Raw genomic sequence first — 25,029 nt, 5'->3', positions numbered from 1 at the left:
AGCGCGGGACACGAGGGAAGAAGAAGTGCGGGACTGCGGCGAAAGAGACTGCGGACGTTTTAGCGAGGCTCTCGCTTAGCTGTTTGTCGGGCACAAGTTCGCCCGACGTAAAGTTATTAAAGTAGCGTCATTCAACTGTGCATTACAGTTCTGGTGGAGGTGCGGGGTATGATTTCAAGCCCTTCTCGGGTCAGAGAAAGGAGCCTGGACTCACGGCGACTTGGACCCATCGAATTGACTCCTGTTCACCAACGCAGCAGCCGTCGCCTACGTGGTGAGCCCCCCCGAGTTTTCACCTTTGCCGGATTCTATCGGAGCATCAGCATCTGCTAACGGAGACGCTACCGAGATGGCAACTCAAATCACGCCAACTCACATCGTGGTGAACTCGCCAATGACGCCAGAGCCCTTCCATGGCGACACATTTGAAGATGCAGAGGACTGGCTGGAACGCTTTGAGCGCGTCGCTGAGTTCAATGGATGGAACGGAGAGCACAAGCTACGAAACGTTTACTTCGCGTTAGAGGACAGCGCACGAACGTGGTTTCAAAACCATGAAGCGACATTTGTCTCGTGGGATGCTTTCCGGCGGGAGTTGCTTGCGACTTACCCGAGTACCGACAGCAGGGAGAGGGCCGAAGCTGCCCTGCAGGCAAGAAACCAGCGGGACAATGAAAGCGTGGCCATGTATGTAGAAGACATGTCCCGCCTATTCCGCCGAGCTGATCCGAACATGAGCGAAGACAAGAAACTACGCCATTTAATGCGAGGCGTAAAACAGGAACTGTTCGCAGGGTTGGTTCGGAGCCCGCCGCGCACCGTCGCTGAGTTTCGTTCTGAGGCGACCACAATGGAAAGCACATTGCAACGGCGATCAAGGATGTACAACCGGGAAATGAACATCACCTCTGTAGGCTCAGTTCCAGCCGCCATCAGAAACAGCATGGAGGTCATACAGGAGATCGTGCGATCTGTAGTGCGAGAAGAGCTTCAGAGGCTACGACTTGACCACAACGTTCGAACGCCCTCTTCGCTGGCAGACGTGGCTCGCGAAGAGGTCAGACAGGCGGTCCGGGAACCACAGCTGAGTGTGCAGCCCCAAGCGGGATTACTGCGCCAGCCAGGCGTCTCGTATGCCGATGTGCTGCGGCAAACTCCCGGACGTGCTGACGTCACAGCCACTTCCTCTATGAATAGCTCGACGCCTCGAAATACGCTGCCGCCACCCGAAAGAAGATTTAGGAAGACCGATGTATGGCGCACTCCTGACCGAATACCTCTCTACTACCACTGCGGTGAGGCTGGCCACCTGTACAGAATGTGCCACTATCGCCAGGCAGAGCTTCGTGGTTTTCCGGTGAGCGCACCTTGCCCTCGAAATGGTGAGCGTCCATTTGAAATCGAAGAGTACCTGTCTACTCGTCAAAGCTCCCCATACACCTACCAGCAACACAAACCTCGATCAACAGTGCCGTTGAGGCATCGGTCACCGAGCCCCCGCCCGTCTTCAAGCTCCCCAAGACGCCGCTCACAGAGCACGCGTCGGGAAAACTAGAGTCAGCGGGCTCGGGAGGTAAGGCCGCTGCCGACGCGAAAAGAGAAGAACCTCCATCAATGATTCCGAGCAACGACGAGGGACTCAGAAACCAGTGCCATAAGAGCGATGTTGCTTCCGATTTACATTTGTTTGTTGACAGTTACGAAGTGAATGCATTAGTGGATACAGGTGCGGATTACTCGGTAATAAGTAGTGAGCTCGCCAGGAAACTGAAGAAAGTGCTGACTCCTTGGAAAGGGCCGCAAGTTCGCACAGCAGGAGGACACCTCATCGACCCGATGGGCAAGTGTACGGCTAGAATAGGAATACGAGGCTTCACGTACGTCGCCAGCTTTATCGTGCTTTCGAGTGCTCAAGAGACTTGATTATTGGCATGGACTTCTTGCAGGATAATGGCGCTATAATCAACTTGCGGGAATCATGTGTTTCCTTCTCAACCAAGCACGCTGTCGCAGCATTCAACACTGAAGAAAAATTCGACACCCTTCACATTGCCGATGACGACGTGATGCTTTCTCCGAGATCCAGGAACGCGGACGCCGGCTCGAGGCGACAAGACGCGCGACAGAATGGCTTCGTTGAAATCACCTGAAACACCAGAAATATCAACAGCATTGGTGCCATTTTCAGCACAAAGCAACGTGTAGTGGACCGGCACCTCAGGACGCAATTTGGGGTGAGTTGAATGGTTTTTCGAAGCTGTACGGCTGCTCCTCCGTAGACTACGTGCGAAAGGAGTTGCTAACCCTAACCGCCGGAGCCTCGCCGGCGGCTGAGCATGTCGATGCCTGAAGCGTCATGGACGAAGAGGCAACCATGGAACCGCACAATCAAAACGGTGAGGAAGAATTCATTACTATTCCAACCGTGATACGCCACGCCAAGCCCGAGATCGTCATTCTGCGGCTGGGGACTAAAATCAACTTAACAGAAACCATGCCCTATCATATGAGCGCTGCCATCACGGCAGCAGCTGGACTTACGACAACCGAATGTCGGGACGTCACTACCCAAGTTAGACAGCTGCAGAACCCTGTAGTTGCGGAAAGCTGGCGGGAATCTGCGGCGCAGAAGCTCGCCGCACTCAAGACATTGCAGTTCGGAGGGGAACAACACGAAATAACAGCATACGTGGCGCATGAGCCGGACAACACAAGGGGTGTAGTTAAAGGGCTCCCACTTGACATCCCGGACGACGAACTGACAACAGTCTGTGGGGATGCGCGACTCTCGCGCGTCCCCTGATGTTTTCCCGCATAGCGCATCCCCTGATATGCTGTTCTCCCGCACGGCTCGCGTGGCCTGGCGCCCGCGGCGTGGTACAAGCGCGGTGCGAGAGATGTCGCGACCGTCGCGCCGCGGCGGGGTTACTCGGGCGCCGAGGGACAAGGGGCTGGCTCTTTCCCGGCGGGTCGGCGAACCGCGCCGGACGTACCACGCGCACGCGCCGACCATGCTTCTGCGAGACCGTCTCGCGTGGCCGCCTTGGACACCGTTGGCGTGACTGTACACGCGAACGACCAGGCGTTGGGATCCAGCATGGGGCGAACATATTCGCTCGCTCGCGGTGAGTCGGACTTCTAGATTTGTCGCGCGCCCATCGGCATGTTTTGTGGATAGCCACTCGGCTAGCAGGCATGGATCTATGAAAGGTGCAATAAATGCCCTCGTGACTGTTTGCACTACTGTGTTGTCGTTCCTTTGTCCCAAGAGTACGGAGGAGAACCCCATATCTCCCACATCTGGCGCCCAACGTGGGGCCTCTTGGGGCATCGGACGATAATTTTAAGTGTTGCTTCGTTCAAGACCTTTGTTTGAACCGAAGCGTAGGCCTAGCGTGGATTTTGATCGCTAGCGTCGGCGGCGTGCTTTCTTGAGCGAGGCGACGGTGGCTGTAGTGTGTTTGAACTTATCAGCATGCTAAGCCTTTTCGCAAGTTTTTTTTTTTAATGACATTCGTCGGTGCGAGAGCCACGTGGTCTGCATCCTGGGAGAGCGAGGCTGAGTGCCCGTGGAGCAGTGGCAAGCCTGAAGCGAGTGAGTACGGAAGCCTCGTGGGTGGTCCGAATTTCTTATGTAAATAGCTTCTTCTATCTCTTTGACTCGGATGAAGTCGCGGCTCTGGGAGCCGGGTGGCCGCGGGCCACGGGTGCCACGACGGGCTGACTGGTATTGCGGCCTGGCACCGGGCGCTCCGACACCGTCTGGGACGGTGGGCGCCGTCAACTCGGATGCTGTGTGCACCGAGCGGAGTAGGACCACCTCACAGAGCTAACGTCTCCTCGCGGCTGCCTGTTTTGCGCCCATTTTGGGTGTTGTTTTTGGATGCCGGTTGTTGTCAGAGTAGCGACGATTTAGGCCTAAGGCTTTACGAAGCTGCCTGTCGCACGTGGAGGGACACAACCTGGTGGACCGTGGCGTTGAGGCGTTGCAATTTGCTTCCCTCATTCTATTTAGCCTCGCACGAATTGAAATTACTCGTTCGGCTCAAGGAAGCGAGCTTCGTTCACGTGAACTTAGCATCTGAGTAGCTGCCCGATCTTTTGCTAGCCGAGTTGAACATCGTACCACGTGGGCGATGCGCATGCAGAATTCCTCTCCCTTGCACTACTGTAGTGTTTGCCGAGTGTGTTGAGTTTACGCAGCGTGATTGGAGTCACCCCTGGCTTGCTGTCACCTGCACATGGTCTGCGCTGCTGCCCGGAGTACGATCGAGTCACCCCGGGCGATGGTGATGCTGTGGCCAGTTCGGCGCAGCGACTTCGGCGGCCTCCTGCATCCAGCTCACAACCCTCGGCGGCGGACAAAGGAGCCAGCGGTCACCAACAGCTACGGCGGCTCTTGCCAGCAGGGCGCGTCGGCGCGAGCGACGCTTGCTCGTACCGACTACTGCGTCGTCGTCTCCGGAGTCCTGGCCTGGGATCGTGCCGTCGAGTCTACAGAGCTGCTGCTGTGACCGGCGGACGCCAGCGGTGTACCCCAAGGACAGTCGGCTCGCATGTTACGGACAGCGTGTGGACATTTCCCCGGCGCGGCCACTGGTGCATGTACCACCTTGTTCGCGAAGCACGGGTTAATGTTAGACCGTGTCACATGTTTCGCCGGAATAAGAAGTGATTTAAGGTTGGGGGGATGTGGGGATGCGCGACTCTCGCGCGTCCCCTGATGTTTTCCCGCATAGCGCATCCCCTGATATGCTGTTCTCCCGCACGGCTCGCGTGGCCTGGCGCCCGCGGCGTGGTACAAGCGCGGTGCGAGAGATGTCGCGACCGTCGCGCCGCGGCGGGGTTACTCGGGCGCCGAGGGACAAGGGGCTGGCTCTTTCCCGGCGGGTCGGCGAACCGCGCCGGACGTACCGCGCGCGCGCGCCGACCATGCTTCTGCGAGACCGTCTCGCGTGGCCGCCTTGGACACCGTTGGCGTGACTGTACACGCGAACGACCAGGCGTTGGGATCCAGCATGGGGCGAACATATTCGCTCGCTCGCGGTGAGTCGGACTTCTAGATTTGTCGCGCGCCCATCGGCATGTTTTGTGGATAGCCACTCGGCTAGCAGGCATGGATCTATGAAAGGTGCAATAAATGCCCTCGTGACTGTTTGCACTACTGTGTTGTCGTTCCTTTGTCCCAAGAGTACGGAGGAGAACCCCATATCTCCCACAAGTCATAACGCTTGAAGATCGGGAACTTCTAGCAGCGAGAAGACTGGGCCAATCAACAGCTATACTCATCACTGTCAAGGGACCAGAGCTACCGAAGAGAGCCCTACTTGGGAGATCAGTCACCAAAATACAACCATTCCGTCCCAAGGCGGTCCAGTGTACAACATGCTTCACCATTGGGCATCGAGCCGACGTCTGCCCCAATGCGCGGAATTTTGTGCGGTGTGAACAATGCGGGCTTCAATTCCCACCGGACCAAAGACCGGACAGAACACTGCACGAGTGCGAAATGAAGTGTGCGAACTGCGGCGGGCCTCATGGGGCAAGAGATCCCGATTGTCCAAAGAAACAACAAGCAGACCGCATGGCCAGATTGGCGGCCGAAAAACGCAAGCAACACATGTCAAGAAAAGAAAACACGAGCAATCGACACCCGAAAGCATACCGCAATAAGCCACCACCTAAAAACGACACCAACTACCCAACGCTGAAGACACAGAATCGCTTCGACTGCCTAAGAGAACCAACACCTGAGAACGTGCTGAGGCGCTCCGAAAACTACGGCAGCCTACCTGACCTCAGTAGGCGACAACCACACATGGGCACTACACCACCAACGAACAACGCCAAGAACAAGGCAAACAAGAAACCTCAACAAGGCGGTGCAGAAGTCAAAGGAGCATGGAGGCCACGGGCAGAGGTAAGTCTGCCAGCTCCCACTCCTCAGGGCCGTACTGACGACAAAAACAAAACTAACCCTCCTCATAACCCCACTCAGTCGCATGCACGACAAGAATCATGGTCAGGAGAGCTGCATACAGGAACACAGCGAAACCCAACCCACGAAACAACCAATGACAGCACGCTTGCTTACATTCTCAAAGAAATAACAGAAATTCGAAAAGAACAAGTAGATTTGAGAAAAGAAGATGCAGAACGCGACAGAATAGTAGCGGAAATGCAAAAACAACTCGTTGCTATTACACAACTTGCCGCGCTAAAGCAAAGCGTGGAAACTTTATAACGACCCTTTAGAAAACGACTTCCTGCAAGGGAGGAAGCGCACCCCTGTAAACAAGGCCATTCTAGCAGTTATGGAGATTAATGACAGCAAACATAACTCACGACACGAAACGGCTGTTACCATATGGCAATGAAATTGTAGAGGAATACGCCGTAAAAAGAACTCTTTAATACAATACCTCACACTGCGCATAAGCCGGACGTAATAACTCTTCAGGAGACCAATGCGCCGATCTCCCTAAAGGGTTACACGGCCTACAACAATCCAAGTATTACACACCGGTCCCGAAGGCGAACCGATGATGATCTGATTAGTTATCCTACAATGACGGTGACACTGGTGGTGAACCAACATACGGCCTTACATGAGGACCTCAGTCATATGAACAACGGGGAAGAGGAAAGCGTATTGGTTAAATGCCGCTTCTTCAAACGATACGACTTAACACCTACAGTACTCCTAAAGGAGGGGCTTATCGCAAAGCATGGACGAGCTTGCTCAAAGAGCATGGCAAGAAGGACTTGCTATGGGTAGGCGACTTCAACAGCCACCATGAGGCGTGGGGCTACAATCATAGTACACCAAATGGAAGGCAGCTCCTACGAAACGCAAGTGATGCCCACCTATCGCTTCTGAATGACATAGAAACTCCTACTCGTATTGGAAATTCAGCGGAAAGAGACACAAACCCAGACCTGACCTGGGGCCGGACAGCTAAGGAAGTGGAGTGGAAAAACACCGGGGAAACGTTGGGTAGTGATCACAGCATCATAGAAATAATCATTCCCATACCACAGAAGCAATGCATGACTAAAAGAAATCGCGCTACAGCCACATATATCACAGACTGGGATGCTTTCAGGAGTCTTCTCCAAGGAGCGCATTCTGATAACCCGGAAGAATGGGCGAAAACACTACGCACCGTGCACAAGGGCACAACCAAGACAGTACAAAGAACTGAAGACCACCTGCAAATAGACAGACACCTACTTAATCTATGGGACAATAGGCACAAGCTACTAGGAAAATGGCGAAAGAACAAGCTGAACAAGCGCTTAAAAGCCCGCATAGATAGCATCACCAAGGAGGCGCAAGAATACACCGACAAACTCGCAACTGACAACTGGATGCAGATATGCGAGCAAGCCGGAAACAACATGCACACAAGCCGAGCGTGATCGCTTTTTCGGGTGCTTCTTGGGCAACCCAGGAGAAAGAACCATCTGGAGGCAATCCAACTGAGAGAGGAGATCAAAGCACACGATCTCGCAGAACAAATAGCCAACCATTTCTTTTCTTCGGCCACCTTACAGAAAGATCAGCGACAACTACCATCCACACAAGATTGCGGCGAGGTACCTGCAAACCAGCCATTTACAATTGGGAAGCTCAAAGCAGCCATCAATGCAAGCAAAAGACACATGGCACCTGGACCGGACAGCATCACAAACAAGATGCTACGCAATATGCCAGACACACAACTGGAACAGCTCCTGGCTATCATAAACCAAGCTTGGGAAAGCGGTGACATACCGGAGACCTGGAAAATGGCTACTGTGATCCCAATACTAAAGCCGAATAAGACCCCAAGCGCCATTGGCCACCTGCGACCCATTTCTTTAACATCATGTCCGGGTAAGATTATGGAACAAATGGCCCTTACACGACTCCTATGGCAGCAGGAATGTTGCACTTCTGTCGATCCTTGAGTCATTGGTTTTCGAAAGCACCAGTGCACGCAGGAGGCGATGCTTGCCATACAAGAAATATACAGAGCACAGAGCAGCAGCCAACTCAGAGCCGTAGTGGGGTTGGATATCAAAGGAGCATTTGATAACGTTACCCACCAAGCGGTACTCGAAGGACTGCAGACCATGCAACCAGGTCAAAAGCTTTACAACTATGTAAAAGGGTTTCTTACAAACCGCACGGTTACCGTGAAGGTAAACGAAGAAGAGTCCGAAAAAAGGTACCTGGCAAGAGGCGTACCCCAAGGGTCGATTCTTTCAACCACACTATTCTCGCTAGCATTAAGCAAGCTGCCAACCCTCTGAGGCGTGTAGAAGACCTTCACTTTACAATTTATGCGGACAATATTACGCTCTGGGCCAGCAGAGGATTTCCAGCTGAAATTTAAGAGACACTGCAAATAGGTATTAATGTCACGGCGCTATACCTTCAAGAAAGGGGCCTCGCCCTGTCCAGTGCCAAGTGCAAGCACATTGTGGTAACCAACCAAAGAGAACCGCAGGCAGAAGAGGAACGAAAACTAATAACACTACAAGTGAACCAAGATATTGTCCCGAGAAAAACGCATATCAAGGTCCTGGGCTTTTGGCTGCAGGGCAATGGTAAGGCGGACGTTTGGGTGCGGCAAACAATTCAGCAGCTCCATGAAGTCAAGAGGCTACTTACAAGAACAACACAAAGGGTGAGAGGTATCAAAGAGCACCAACTCAGAAGACTCAACATGGCCCTGGCTATACCTCGAATAATGTACCAATATCCATACTTACAAGTCACCAAAACACAAAAAAGCAAACTTGAAACCATGCTCCGGCAGATAACGAGAGTTATTCTAGGCACCCCTGCATATTCGCGATCCAACCGAGTCGATGAGACGGCAGTGCTGCCTAAACTGGATGAGCTGAAACAACTCCACCAAGAGGCAGAATTAAGTCGCCTGAAGCTATCTAGACAGGGACGGGCATTTTTGCGTGATCTAGGCTACGATGTCCCACAATGCCCAGACAGGGAACAACAGTATCCCCCGTGGGACACACTAGACCGTATTACCGTCGACCCATAACCTTGAAATATGGGGGCAGACACACAACCAGAAAGACGACAAAGTCGAGCACTACACCTCAAGGACGACACCGAAGACTGGATCCTATACACGGACGCCTCTCCAAATAATCAAGGCTTCTGCACAGGGGTGGCAACCGACTCTACACCTTTATCATGGGGCCTACACTGCAATATTACATCACAACATCAAGCGGAACTTACAGCTATCGTGGAAGCCGCGACCATGCCAAATCCACACGAACGAAATCTGCTCATTCGAACGGATAGCCAGGCTGCATGCAGGGCACTCACAGCCAGAAACGTTTCCGCGGCACTACACTCAACATTAACAACGCACCTTAACGCGCACCTTAACATTAGAGTGCGGATTCAGTGGATTCCGAGTCATACAGGGATCAGAGGGAACGAAGTGGCACATGCCACATCCCACGCAAATCTCCCGGGCCCTCCTCTGTGGTGGCCGGACCCACTGAGTCTGAATGAGCAATATGCCTTCGCGTGGGCGGAAAGGCGCGAAAAACTTGACGATTTACTAAACAACTCCATGAAGCATCCACAAGCGGACACACACATGAAGCGAAGAGAGACGGTACTATGGAGGCGTGCACAGACGCACTCTCTCTTGTCCCCACACTTCCAACACTACATACAAGGTTTGCCTGGTAAACCTGCTTGCATGGCATGTGGCGGCTTCCCGGATAATGCTCACATTCTGTGGGATTGTCCGGCGAGCCGTCTCGCTATTCAGGCTAGCCTTGCCAAACTCTCACCCACCCGTAGACCTACGACACTTGAGGAGTGGCTGGCGGACTCCTCCTCCGACTACGTACGTGCCATGATCGAGCTCATCACGACGCTCAGCTTGGCAGACAACTAGAACAAATCGGGAGAACCCGGACCGGGGTTCTTGAATAAAGTTTATTCTCTCTCTCTCTCTCTCTGAGATCCAGCGTAGCTGTCACAGTCAGAAGCGACGCGTTCAGCGACTACGAAGGAATTGCAGACAGCAACACCAGTCTCCTACTCGAAAAAGGGATCTGCATGGCAAGAGGCCTTGTTCAGCTGCGTGGCGGATGTGTCAACGTTTTCCTCACAAATTTTGGAAATGAGGTGCAACATGTCGCGAAGGGAACCATTATTGCCAGCCTTAATAACTTCGTCCAAGTTACAGATCTCAGCATTCCAGAGTCTTCACCATCGAATTTCCAAGATGTGGATTCTGTCCTTGCAGCCATCGACATCGAACCAGGCCTATCGGTCAGACAGAAGGAGCAAATAGAGACCCTCGTAAGAGAATTCACCGAATGTTTTTCAATGTCATCTAAAGTCCGGCGGACATCTATTGCTAAACATAGGATAATTGTTGACGAATCAGTGAGGCCTATTTGCCAGCATCCCTACCGAGTGTCACCAAAAGAGAGGGAAGCCATCAGAAGTCAAGTTAAGGAAATGCTTGAAGACGACGTAATTCAGCCGTCGGCAAGTCTGTGGGCATCGCCTGTGGTACTTGTAAAGAAAAAGGACTATACCTTGCGCTTCTGCATTGATTACCGAAAGCTGAATGCCGTCACAAAGCGGGATGTGTACCCGCTTCCAAGAATCGATGACACTCTAGATAGACTACGAGATGCCAAATTCATTTCCTCCCTGGACCTCAAAAGCGGCTACTGGCAGATAGAAGTGGACGAACAAGATCGTGAAAAGACGGCGTTTGTGACGCCAGATGGACTGTACGAGTTCAAAGTGCTCCCATTCGGCCTTTGTTCCGCACCTGCCACATTTCAGCGGATGATGGACACTGTGCTCACCGGTCTGAAATGGCAAACCTGTCTCGTTTATCTTGACGATGTCGTGGTTTCTTCTACCACCTTCGAGCAGCATGTAGAACGACTGCGGGCTGTGATGGAAGCTATTAGATCAGCAGGTCTGGCAATAAAACCGCAGAAATGTTATTTCGGCTTTCGCAAGCTTCTTTTCCTCAGCCATGTCGTCAGTTCAGAAGGCGTTCGCCCGGACCCCGAGAAGACTGCAGCAGTGGAGAAATTTCCAAAACCAACCGACAAAAAGGCTGTTAGGCGATTCTACAGGCGCTTCGTCAAAAATTTTTCAAGGATCGCCGAACCACTAACGCAGCTAACAAAGGAAGATGTGCCTTTCGTCTGGTTGAATGAGCAGGAGAATGCTTTCAATGAGCTCCGAAAGCGTCTTCAGAACCACCCAGTTCTTGCTCATTTCGATGAGGAAGCCGAAACTGATATTCCCACAGACGCAAGCAATTTAGGCCTCGGTGCCGTCCTCATTCAGTGGCAGAACGGAGAGAAACGAGTCATTGCGTATGCCAGTCGAACACTTTCGAAGGCTGAGGTAAACTACTCAGCGACAGAAAAAGAATGCCTCGCAGTGATATGGGCCATCAGCAAGTTTAGACCATACTTATATGGCCGACCATCCCGAGCTATCAGCGACCATCATTCGTTGTGCTGGCTGGCAAATCTCAAAGACCCATCTGGACGGCTGGCAAGATGGAGTCTACGGCTGCAGGAATACGATATAACGGTCGTATACAAGTCCGGTCACAAGCACAGTGATGCAGATTGCTTGTCACGTGCACCGATTGAATACACGGAATCTACGCTTAGGGAAAATGAACAGGATTGCTGTAGTATAGTGTCGCCCCCTGCCAGATCTCTGTGTTATCATGCACTTATGTTTCGTAGTAGTTTTGCTAGATGACGCACCCCCCCTTCTGTCATGTGACGAGCTGGGACCAATCAGGAGGTGTCATCTGGCGTGTGAAGTCCTTTTTTAGTAATAAACAGCCGCGAGTCGGCTCAGTCCTTGTCCGGTTTTCATCAGGAGCAGTTTGCTCCGTGTCTCCCTCTCTGCGTCGGCGCTCGCCGCGCGTTCGCTGGCCGGGGGCCCCCACTTGCCTGCCGCTGCCGACACAACAATTGCCCGTTCCTAGGAGCTGTGACAACATCACAAATGGCTCAGCATCAGCGATCCGACGCGGAGTTACGCCTGCTTATTGATTACCTAGAAGGACATCCTATCGACATTCCACGAGCTTTTGTCCGCAGCTTGTGGTCGTTCGTCCTGAGAAATAATGTCCTGTACAAAAGAAATCTTGAACATAGTGCAGAGACGTTTCTGCTCATCGTAGCTTCAAAGTTACGACTCGAGATATTAGAAGCATGCCACAACAACCCATCAGCAGGACATTTAGGAGTGAGCAGAACATTCGCTCGCATCCGCATGAAGTATTACTGGCCAAAGTTATTGGATTCTGTGCAACACTACGTAAGAACCTGCCGGGACTGCCAAAGACGTAAAATACCACCACTCAAGCCAGCAGGTCTCCTACAACCGATACAGCCACCGGAAACTCCATTCGCACAAGTGGGAATGGACTTACTTGGCCCCTTTCCCACATCGTCATCAGGAAAGCGTTGGAAGTTGCAACTTCCAACGCTTAGTTGCAACTGACTACCTAACTCGATATGCCGAGACAGGGTCTCTTGCCAAAGGAACGGCCAGTGAAGTAGCAGATTTTTTCATCACTAACATAGTACTACGGCATGGCGCTCATCAAGTTCTCATCACGGACTGAGGAACCATATTTATTGCGCATTTGACACAGGCCATCATGAAATTGACGCACACCAGTCACCGAAAAACCACCCCATATCATCCACAGACAAATGGGCTGACTGAACGACTGTACCGAAAGCTGACTGATATTTTGTCAATATACGTGGACATGGAGCACCGAACATGGGACGGGATACTACAGTACGCAACGTTCACGTACAATACCGCTGTACAAGAGACGACTCAAATGACACCTTTCCTACTCGTTTTTGGCCGGACAGTCACCACAACCTTAGATGCAATGCTACCAGTAGATGAGACCTTCGAAAATGACAATGACGTCAGCGACTTCACACAAAATGTCGAAGAAGCACGGCAGCTGGCACGACACCACATTCAGCAGCAGCAGCAAACTGACACGGACCGATACAACTTGCGACGAAGAGACGTCCAGTATGCACCTGGAGACAAAGTATGGGTGTGGACTCCCGTACGGATGCGCAGCCTATCCGAGAAGCTTCTTCGTCGTTATTTTGGCCCGTATAGGATAATTTGCCGAATTAGTCCATTGAACTACGAAGTTGCTCCAGAAGGTCAAGTAACCTCATCACGACGGCGGCATCGAACAGAAATCGTCCATGTCGTCCGAATGAAACCATACTATGACAGGCAATAACTGCTTCCGCCTACAAACCACCGCCTTCTGTATGAGCATCGGGACGATGCACCCTTGGAAGGGGGGCAATGACACAAGATGATTTCGAATTACACGCGCCAGCCGCTTCCTGCGTCCGTCCAGCTGTTTACTGCTACCTGCGAAAGATAGCGGCAGTGAAGCGGGCAACACGGGCTCGCAAGGCACGCGCAATCGGAGCAACGTGCTATGAGCACGGGACACGAGGGAAGAAGAAGAAGTGCGGGACTGCGGGTAAAGAGACTGTGGACGTTTTAGCGAGGCTCTCGCTTAGCTGTTTGTGAGGCACAAGTTCGCCCAACGTAAAGTTATTAAAGTAGCGTCACTCAACTGTGCGTTACAATATTAATCCTCAACCCCACTCTTACACTCTCTCAGTTAAGGTCCTCAATCATCTGTTGCAACTCATCTGCAGTGTTGCTAAACAGAGCAATGTCATCGGCAAACCGAAGGTTGCCGAGATTATCTCCGTTGATCATTACTCCTAAGCCTTCCCAGTTTAATAGCTTGAATACTTCTTCCAAGCACGCAGTGAATAGCATTAGAGAGATTGTGTCTCCCTGTCTGACCCCTTTCTTTACAGGTATCTTCCTACTTTTCTTGTGTAGAATTAAGGTAGCTGTAGAATCTCTGTAGATATTTTCCAAGGTATTTACGTAAGCAGTCTATACACCTTGATTATGTAATGCCTCTATGACTGCTGTTATCTCTATTGAACCAAATGCCTTTCTGTAATCTATGAAAGCCATATAGAGAGGCTTATTGTACTCTGAGGATTTCTCGATAACCTGATTAATGACATGGATGTGATCCATTGTAGAGTATCCCTTCCTGAAGCCAGCCTGTTCCCTTGGTTGACTAAAGTCCAGTATTGCCCTTATTCTATTGGAGATTATTTTGGTAAATATTTTATATAATACTCGGAGTAAACTAGTTGGCCTATAATTTTTCAATTCCTTAACATCTCCCTTTTTGTGGATTAGTATAACGTTTGCATTCTTCCAGTTTTCTGGGACCCTTGCAGTCAATAGACACATTGTACAGGAGTCGCCAGTTTTCCAAGCATTATGTCTCCTCCATTTTTGATTAAATCTACTGTTATTCCATCTTCTCCTGCCGCTCTTCCTCGTTTCATGTCTTGCAAGGCCCTTCTGACCTCATCACTAGTTAGAGGAGGAGTTTCTGTATCCTGTTCATTACTGTTTCAAATGGAGTTATTCTGAGTGCTTTGGGTACTGTACAGGTCAGTATAGAATTATTCCACTGCTTTTACTATACCTTCAAGGTTACTGATGATATTACCCTGCTTATCTTTCAGTGCATACATCATGGTTTGTCCTATGCCACGTTTCCTTCTCACTGATTTCAGGCTGCGTCCATTTTTTACGGCTTCTTCAATTTTATCATGTTATAATTTCGAATATCACTTATTTTCGCCTTGTTGATCATTTTTGACAGTTCCGCAAATTATATGTTATCTCTTGAGTGGGTCACTTTCATTCTTTGTCATTTCTTTATTAGGTCCTTTGTTACTTGGGAGAGCTTGCCTACTAGTTGCCTTGGTGCCTTGCCTCCCACTTCAGTTGCTACCTCTGAAGCCAGACTTGTTGCGGTTTCATTCATTACCTCTATTTCATCTTCATCTCTCTGTTCTAAGGCTGCATATTTGTTTGCAAGTACCAGCCCGAATTTGTCTGCTTTTACCCTTACTGCCTCTAGGTTGACTTGTTTTTTCTTGAGCAATTTTACTCTTTCTCTCTTCAAATTAAGGTGAATCCTAGCCCTCACTAACCTATGATCACTGCACTTTACCCTACCTATCACTTCTACATCTTGCACTATGCTGGGATTGGCAGAAAGTGTGAAATCAAATTCATTTCTTGTTTCACCATTAGAGCTTTTCCAGGTCCACTTTTTATTGCTACGCTTCCTGAAAAAGGTGTTCATTATTCGAAGCTTATTCCTTTCTGCGAATTCTACCAGCATCTCTCCTCTAGCGTTCCTAGAATCGATGCCGTAGTTGTCAAGTGCTTGTTCACCAGCCTGTTTTTTCCCAACTTTTGCATCGAAGTCCCCCATTACTATAGTATAGTACTGAGTTCACACTTTTCTCATTGCAAATTCAACATCTTCATAAAACTGATCTACTTCTTCATCATCGTTACTGGATGTTAGAGCTTAGGCTTGTACTACTTTTAATCTATACTTCTTATTGAGTTTGATTACGGCTACAGCTACCCTCCAATTATTGCTGTAGAATTCGTCAATGTTGCCCGCTATGTCCTTATGGATTAGGAATCCCACCCGTATTGCTTCTTACCTTATAGCAGAGGACATGGCAGTTATTCAGCAATGTATAAGCCTCACCAGTTCTTCTAATCTCACTAAGGCCGATGATATTCCAAACAATGTCTGATAGTTCCTCAAAGAGTCCTGCTAAGCTAGCCTCACTCGACAGAGTTCGGCTGGTAAAGGTTATCAGGCTGAGTTTCCATTGGCGGCTTGTCCGGACCTAGAGATTCTTAGCACCCTCTGCTGCGTTACAGGTCTGACTGCCACCTTGGTCAGGTGCTCCACAGCTGCTGGGGACTGAGGGATTGTAGGAATCACCAGGGAGGTAGTGGCCGAATACGGCACCAGGGAGACAACTTCCTGTTCTGGTGGGGGAGTGCTTAGTGAGCCTTCCTAATTTGGTTGTAACTGAAATTAGCGAGACAGTTCAGCATTCTGCTACAGATTCTTAAACACAAGATTCCAAATCTTCAAGTAGTATCATAAACCTTTCCCAGATCGAATAAAACTGTGAGAGAGTGCTGTTGTGCAAGAATGCTTCACGTATTTCATGTTCTAGTCGAAAGAGGTGGTCAGGTGTTGAACAGACTTTTTTATCACCGGTGAGTTTTGTCTACAGCCTTGAGCGGCCTGCTTGCTCCTGCCCACTTACTGCCAATCTTCTTGCATGGCCCGAGAGCTCCATTGATTATCTTCAGGGTGCATGCTTCACTTGATCATGATGTGCTGCCACCGGCAGCAAGAAAACTACCGTTCACGCACATTTCTTCATACCACTTGGCTCTCACGAAGGCATGGGAGGCGACTCAGGTTGCACCAATCACACAAATGTGAAGCCGCACAAGCACACACTAAGATGCGACATAGGCTCTGTGACACACCTGCTCAGCGGGCCCACCACATGCAGAATAGAAACTGAAACTTTAGAAAAAAAAAACAGACAGATCTCGCATTCAGCGATCATGACAATAGTGCTCACTAAATAAAGAAAGGAAGAACTCGCCATCCTAGTCCTGCAAAAGTGGATGTCCAGCGAAGCTGTTGTAAACCACCACTACAACTTCTGAGGGGTTATGCAATTCTTTATGGCTTTAGAGTAATGGTAGTAGTACTATTTTAGAGTAATGGTAGGAATGGGAGTAATGGTAATTTTCACAGCATGCCACCACCTATAGTGGTGCTCACCAAACATTAAAATAACCAGCCTAGCAACTGATTTTATATACGAAAGACTAGGACATCACACCCCACGTTGCAAGCTGGTGCCGCCGTGGCAGCTTGTGTAACAGTAATCTTTACCAGAAAATGTATGCGGGGCATGCTACATGTTTCACATTGCTATCACAAGCACCTTAACAATTATGTGGTTCGGATGCTTGTTTTGAGCTCGGTCCTTATTGAAACGTATGCTGTTCTGTATGTTGCATGGCCGATTCCAAAGAATGCATGTACTGTTTGCTTCACTTTGCTGAGTGCTCATAGCCTGTGCCTTGCGAGGCTATGAGCCATCGCATTTTTGAAAGTGAAGCTTGTGTATGTCTGCCTGAACGTCCGTGTTTGTGAAAAACCCCTCTGCCGAAGGTACTATGCATGCACGAAAACCTAGAAAACCAAGAAGAGAAACAAGAGGAGAGGGTATAGTGCAGTGAATCTGCGCATTGTACTCACGTCATCGGATCGCATGACACAGTGCAGCCAATCAGCGCACATAATGTGTAGAGGAGGGAGAAAGAATGCATGGGTAGTGTCTACGGAGCTGGTCACGCACATCACAGTTGCGCCGTCGAGATGGGTTGGCCACAAGTCGTGCACTCTCCCGAGGAACAGGTGGCATATGAGCAACGGTGCAAAGAACAGGCTCGGGAAAGCGCTCATTGCCGCTGTGCCGATTCCACCACCCAAGTAGAACAATGTGTTCGTGATGCCGAACGCAAATGACAGTGGCTGATTACATTCATGTTGCAACGCTTCTCGCTTCGGTGTTGCACTCGGGCGAACGTACCCACTACTACAAGATAAATGTGTGTAGATTTGACATTTGCAAATGGCATGTGTGACATCGAGATGGCCAAACCCCTTGCAGCATACCGCAGCAATCACAAAGCTACTCTGCTCACTTGCGAAAAATTGACCACTGAAGTTTCCGATGTTCAATAAACACATGTTTCACTGATAAATTGTATTCATTGATGTCACCAGTATCCACACAATGCACATGTCGTTAATCACAAGGGCACATTTAAGTAAACATAAAGTTGATGGCAAAGAGGACAGTTAGGTATACAAAGGGACAAGCTTTGCTTATCCATGTTCACGGAGAGGAAGGGCAGATGATTTTTTGTTTGCTTACGAGAGTATAAATGCTTGGTAATAGTTTTCTGTCGATGGACGCGAAAGAATCCAGGAATTCTAGCCATATACAGCTTCGCTGTAAAAGAAAAAGTGCCATCGCCAGGAGCGTTTTGTCATTCAAAGAAGAGCGGGCACGGCCTCCGAGACGGGACGATGGTGCGCACTTCGTTGATAGCGTGCACCTCCCAATTTTGGAGGCTATAGAGCAGAACACTGGAAGCCAAGCCAGCTGAAAGTCCAACATGGCAGCCTCCAAGATCAGGTAATGTGGCTCGGAACTAGCAATTTAGTCCGGGAAATCAAACTTTGGGGCCTAAATTCGTCTAAAATATCGGTCACAAAAATGCATTAGCTCTATAAGAACCCTGACAGTGCACTTATAAAGTTCGGAATTTCCATCAAGTCTGAATTTTCAGTCCAAGAAATCCATCGGCTAGTGTATTCAAACATAGAAACAGATCTTCAAACAATGTATGCTGACGTGGAAGATGAAATCACTGACAATGTGCCAGTTGGCAAGGACGGCAAAGATAACAAACCCACTCATGCGCCCGCTTTAGCAGCAGTTATGAATCCCATGAACGTCATCTGAAGCTTTGTTGAGTGCAGCGGTGATTTTCATATACTACGTGTTGTGAGTCAGTTGGAGAACATGGCACGAACGTGCAAAGCAATCCTGCACCAGTGATTACTTCAAGCAATCTTTCTTGAACATGGAAAATAAAGGCGATTTCATTTGTGACGAGTTCTTGCTTGCTTTGTTTTTTCTCTTTTCATTTCAGTTAATTCGAAAACCCGCTTACTAATGCGAAGAATTTTTGTAGTCCAGCGCCTTCTGAATTATCGAGATTTTACTGCAGTAGTATGTCTATACTAGCATAGTAGCATGATGCAGGATTTTTTTTTTTTTTTTTTGTAATGCACATCAAGTTGTTTGCTTGTCCCACTTATGTAAAAGCTTCGGAAACTGCACTCACTTCTGTTGGCCAGCTGAACCACTGTTCGAAGCAGCATGACAGCAGCAAGCACATCAGGCCCAGCCACTGTGTTCTTGGCCTGTCCAGTACACTTGTTAAGCTCCTGCAAAATGCCCGTTCAAAAATACAATACTATACACAATATCCTGGCAAGAACAAAGGGCATGCAATACATTTTTTATTTATTCAGCATTGATTTAGACACAGTGAAGGTCTTGTATGGTAAGGGTAAAGGCAGAACATTGTCTGGCTGACGAAGGCCCTGTTACCCACACATTGCTCAACGGTAAGGTAGCATATCACAAGATATAGTATACACACATATCAATAGCGTGGATTACACATACATAGCATACATTACAAACATACGTGTATTAAATACAAGAATGATTATACAGCTTTCTAAGTACAAACAGTTTAGGTCCGACAGGGCAATATGAATACGAGAAAAGTTTTATATATATACAAGCACAATATGAAACCGATTTAAAGTAACTATACATAAAACACACAAGAAACCAAATAGCACAATGTCTATCAGAAAGGGAAAGCAAATATTTTTTTCACAGCACTTTTAAAGCAGTTTAATATGATCTGAAGTTTTGTGCAATAGTGATCATGTTAGGATGTGCATTTACGAAGGATGGGACTAAGTTGTGGGAGATATAGGGGTTCTCCTCCGTACTCTTGGGACAAAGGAACGACAACACAGTAGTGCAAACAATCACGAGGGCATTTATTGCACCTTTCATAGATCAATGCCTGCTAGCCGAGTTGCCATCCACAAAACATGCCGATGGGCGCGCGACAAATCTAGAAGTCTGACTCACCGCGACCGATAGCGAGCGAATATGTTCGCCCCATGCTGGATCCCAACGCCTGGTCGTTCGCGTGTAGGGTCACGCCAACGGAGGCGCATTCGAAGGCGGCCACGCGAGGCGGTCTCGCAGAAGCATGGGTCGCCGCGCGCGCGCGGGACGTCCACGCCATGCGCCGACCCGCCGGGAAAGAGGAAGCGCCTTGTCTCCCCCGCACCCAAGTAACCCCACAGCGGCACGACACTGCGCCATCTCTTGCACCACGCTTGTACCACTCCAACCGCCGCAGCCCACGCGGCGACGCCGCACGGAGACGGGGGCTATGCGGGAAAACAAGATATCAGGGGACGCGCGAGAGTCGCGCATCCCCACAAAGTATGCTTATTGTTTTCTACCGTAGTTGGTTACTCTAATATGGTCATGTCTGAAATTGTATTGCATGTAACTTGAGAGGTAGTTTTGATAAAAAATTAGTGAATTTTTCTCAAGTTCGCATCGTATGTATATAGCGAGCTTAAGTTCGTATAGTTGATTAATTTTTAAAAGTCCATGTTTCAATAAAAACGGTGCCGTGTGATTGCGGGGTCCAAGGTTTTCAACACGGCGAACTGCTTGCCTTTCGAGACATATCAGTCGATCCAAGTTTGATTGGAATGTAGTCCCCCATACCAACAGGCAATAGCTAAGATGGGGCTGAATTAAAGCATAATACAGACGGCATTTCAACCAAGTAGGAACAAGGTATCTAATCTTAAACAATATGCCTACTGACCTACAAATACTAGAATTAATCTCTCTCAAATACTCTCTCAAAATCAATTGTCTTTTCTAACATTCCTAGGTAAAAGAACTTGAGATTACATGACCATCAACACTAGACGCATGAGAACATAATCTGCATCAATGCTCCAACTATCTCGGCTTGCCCTTGCCACAGATTACCCCAAAATACGGTGTGTGGCCCATTTATGGACAGTCATGCGCAGCCACTGCAAGGATAGAAGGGGAGGACAGACAGGCCCCCCAACCCCTGCAAGTTGTGTACCTATGCAACAAATGGCACAGAGTTGTTTCCTGCACACCACGTTACGGGATGCACGCTTCTACAGCGCTTTTGCCTCTCAAGCTTTTCATGCCAGAAGGATGCTTGCAAATGAGTTTTGCTCGGCAGTTTTTGGCTAGGTTTACTAGCCATACAGGCTCCAAGTACATGCTTTAAGTAACCGAAAGCTTAGTTAAATCAAAACAATGTCAAGAAATTATCTTACTAAATTGTGCGAGAAATAGATTGTTTTCAAATAAACTAAGATCAAGAAACAAAAATAGTCTGTCAGATCGCGAATTTCGTTAAATCCAGGTTTGACTGTATGCATGTATGTGTATGTACAAAGGCATACTAATTTAATTGTAACACACTCTGCATCGATTCCAAACACTGATTTCATCCTTAAGAAACATCCTAACATAATCATGCAGAGTAATCACCTCAGAGACCTGCTTCCGGAGCCACCAATCGCAGTTTACTGACAATCAAAAAATTTATGCGACATAATAACGTCTTCTAAAACAACAAGACTTATTCTCATAGGTTGTCACCTTTGCAACAACTCACATTAGAAGGTTTGCGCTCACATGACAACTTTGCTAAGTGTTATGAGCATTGCGTCAAATTTTACCCTTAAGATAAAAGGTGATTTCGACTGTGACACGGCCAATGTTATTTATATGCTAGAATGCTCTGGGTGCATACTACAGTACATTGGACAAACAGAAACAGCCTTTAGATTGCATTTCAACAATCATAGATTGCATGCCTTCCTAATCTACCGCTTTCCAAACATGTCACTAGTGATCCTGGGCCACTCTTTTGACAAGCTAACCTCTAACATACTTGAATCTGGTTTCGAATCGCACCATGAAAGGGAGGTTCGCAAATAATTTCTAATCCATAAATTTGCTGCTGTAGCTTCTGAGATTAATGAGAAGCCGGGTACATTGACCTTTTTGTCCACAACATAGAGAATCGCATACTCATTTCCTTCAGACTAAACAGCTCGTTTTTCATCCCTTAGATTACACCACGTCGCCAGAATAACTGCTCACACAGTCAACAGAAGCGTGCGAGCGACTCGCCCCAAACAATTTTCTGGTTGCTGATGTGCCATTTCATTTTATTTATGGAGAAATTTGTAGTGCGCACAGTAGACAAGGAGGAAGAGAAGGTGGACACACAAGCGCTTACTGAAGGCAGGAGTTGTGAGTAAGCCGCTCATGTGTCCACCTTCTCTCCGTCCTTGTCTCTTGTGTGCACTACAAATTTCACCATGAATACTTACCAACTCGCCCAACTATCAGTTTTGCTGCTGCGTTATTGTTGTCACATTTTTTTCAAAATGTGTACACACCGTTTTTGCTAAGCTCTCTTGTAAATCCTGCCTTTGTTACATTTGTTGCTGTACAAACCTCCTGTTACCACCATCCCACCCCGTAGTGCATTTTTACCACATTTGACGTGTATTGATGACTCATGAAGAGTGCAGTCAGCTTACAGTCAAAATCTGTCTTCTGTCATATTTTTTTTTTTTTTTTTGACCACGTATCATCTTTTCTGTGAATCCTGTTTTTGCATATAGTGTTGCCCTAGGAACTTGTTACGAGCATTTCGTCCTGCTTTTTTTTTTTACATGTACTGTCGATTCATCACAAGTGCAAGCTCCTCATGGCAACAGTGCGTCTTGGCAGTGGACAGGCGCGTAGAGGGGTCCTATACCATGTACTTGTTTGTATGCCATGTACCATGTCATGTATTCCCTAACGAAGGCCGGACCCTGGCTGAAACATAGGAAATAAAGCATCGTTTTTTTCGTACATGTGTCCTCAACCTACAAGTGCCTGTTCCACTACCGGATACCGGCAGACTCACTTTATATATATATATATACTACAACGGGGGTGTTCGCCTAGCAGCACTAGTTCTAGGTTGTAGCGGTAGGCTTAAACAGGTCGGCGCTATATCAAAACAGGGAAGCCAGCACTTCTCGTCGTCTTCTTCTCTTTCACTAGCACCATGCCCACGGACCAGTGCCTTCAGTACAATCACTCCCCACCGAAAGAGTTGCCATCCTGGTGACCTAAGGACACGAGAACACAGGGGGTCATGGCACTGCTTGAGCCAGGAGACGTGAATAATTTCCTGGCCGCGACAACGCTAGTCAGAAGGCGCTTCTATTGGCTCGATGAGGTAGTTGACCACGGATGTTTGTTTCACTGCCCGATAAGGATCGTGGTACTTGGAGAGCAGCTTGGAGGAAAGGCCTGGAGGAGTAGTGGGCTCCCACAACCAGACCAGCGAGCCAGGAACAAAGCACGTAGCTGTAGTGGTATTGCTTTTGGCACCACTGGTCCCGGGATGTGAACGAACGAGCAAGCTGGCGACATTCTTCGGCGTAAGCAGCCGCTCTAGAAACAGTCGTCCACTCCGAAGCATCTGGCCGGTAAGGCAGAATCGTGTCCATAATGCATGAAGGTTCGTGTTGGTAAAGTTGTCGTGAAAGCCGACCAGGTGGTAAAATCGGCTTCATGATTGCGGAACCATAGGTTTGCCACGTCAGTCAAGTAAAAGATAACATTTGTGAGCTTGGCGCAGTAGTCCCACTTATTATAGCCGCTTACACGGTCATATTCGGCTAGCCAGTCTTCCACGTCGTGGTTGTCTGCGCCGCTAAATATAGCCAGATCGCGATGCCAGATGACACCAGAGCAGACGATGGCTGGGGGCACGGGAACAGCAGCCTGGGACGGTTGCGGTTCATCCATAGCAAAATCTGGTGGTATGTTAGCTCCAGGACGTTGAAGAGAAACCCAGCAGCTCCACCAAATACAACAGGGGTGTTCGCCTAGCAGCACTAGTTCTAGGTTGTAGCGGTAGGCTCAAACAGGTCAGCGCTATATCAAAACGGGGAAGACAGCACTTATCATCTCCTTCTCTTTCACTAGCACCATGCCCACTGCCTAGTGCCTTCAGTACAATACATATATATATATATATATATATATATATTGATACAAGGCAAAAACATATTTAAACAATGCGCGCAGGTTCGTGCGCCCCCTCAAGAGGACAACGGCGTATTGGAGGAAAAGACAACGAAATAATGGCACGTGTTTTCGCCGCACGCACTCGCATTGTAGGTGGCCGTTGTCGGCGTCTATACGAAGAAGAGGTGAAGCAACGCTCTAGAGAGAAGAAGAAGGCATTCCTGATCTCCTGTTTAGAGCGCATAGTGCTTTTTATTTACCCCCAGGGCACAAGTTAGCCCATAATAAATAGTTGTGTCTGGACTCCCTTAACTGTTCGTTACAATTCTGGTGGAGGTGCGGGGTAATGATTTCGAGCCCAATTCGAATTGGAGAAAGCAGCCCGGAACCACGCTATCTCAGACCCAACGAGCTCACGCCTGTCCACCAGCGCACGAGCCATCACCTACGTGGTGAGCCGCCTGAGTTCCCTCTTTTGCCGGATCAAACTATAATAGCAGCAGCAGACAATACTAATATGACATTCCAGACAGGCTCAACCCTCATCATTGTTGATCAGCCGCGGACGACTGAGCCTTTTCACGGCGACACCTTCAAAGACGCCGAGGACTGGTTGGAAGGTTTCGAGCGCGTCGCTGACTACAATGGATGGGATGAAAACCAGAAGCTCCGCAACGTTTACTTCGCGTCGCAAGACTGTGCACGAACGTGGTTTGAAAACTACGAAGCTGTCCTCCGGTCGTGGGATGACTTCCGACGGGAGCTGTTGGCCATGTATCCGAGCACAGACTGCCGGGAAAGAGCTGAAGCCACTTTGCAAGCAAGAAGCCAACAAAACAACGAAAGCGTGGCGAAAGCTTTTTGCCGGTTTGGTTCGCAGCCCTCCACGCACCGTCGCCGAGTTCCGCTCCAAGGCGACAACTATGGAAAGGACTCTTCAACAGTGTGCGAGGCTCTACAACCGCGATATGAACGTTGCCTCTATGGATGCAATGTCGGCAATGTTCGAGAACAGCGTCAAGGTCTTATGAGAACTCGTAAGATCTGTGGTTCAAGAAGAGCTCCGGCAACAGGTGAACAACGGCCCCACAGCGGTCTCTTCGTTAGCAGAAGTGGTTCGCGAAGAAGTGAGACAAGCAGTCCGCGAACAGTACTTGCCAGCGCAGCTGCAAGCATCGTCACCGGTACGGCCAACGATATCGTACGCCGAGG

At 49.0% G+C, this 25,029-nt stretch overlaps 1 protein-coding gene across 1 annotated transcript in view; it reads right to left on the bottom strand.

Annotated features, from left to right (window-relative positions):
• LOC126523919 (uncharacterized) overlaps nucleotides 1-25,029 on the bottom strand; it is a 359,924-nt gene that overhangs the window by 287,481 nt on the left and 47,414 nt on the right. Inside the window, exon 3 of the mRNA XM_050172335.2 lies at nucleotides 18,962-19,064. Within this exon, the coding sequence (XP_050028292.2) occupies nucleotides 18,962-19,064 (103 nt within the window). The remainder of the gene's footprint in view (nucleotides 1-18,961; nucleotides 19,065-25,029) is intronic.

Source organism: Dermacentor andersoni, chromosome 6 (assembly GCF_023375885.2).
Source record: "Dermacentor andersoni chromosome 6, qqDerAnde1_hic_scaffold, whole genome shotgun sequence".
Classification (NCBI taxonomy): Eukaryota; Metazoa; Arthropoda; class Arachnida; order Ixodida; family Ixodidae; genus Dermacentor; species Dermacentor andersoni.
The sequence above is the reverse complement of the archived record's forward strand: the minus strand, read 5'-3'. Positions and strand labels throughout refer to the sequence as shown.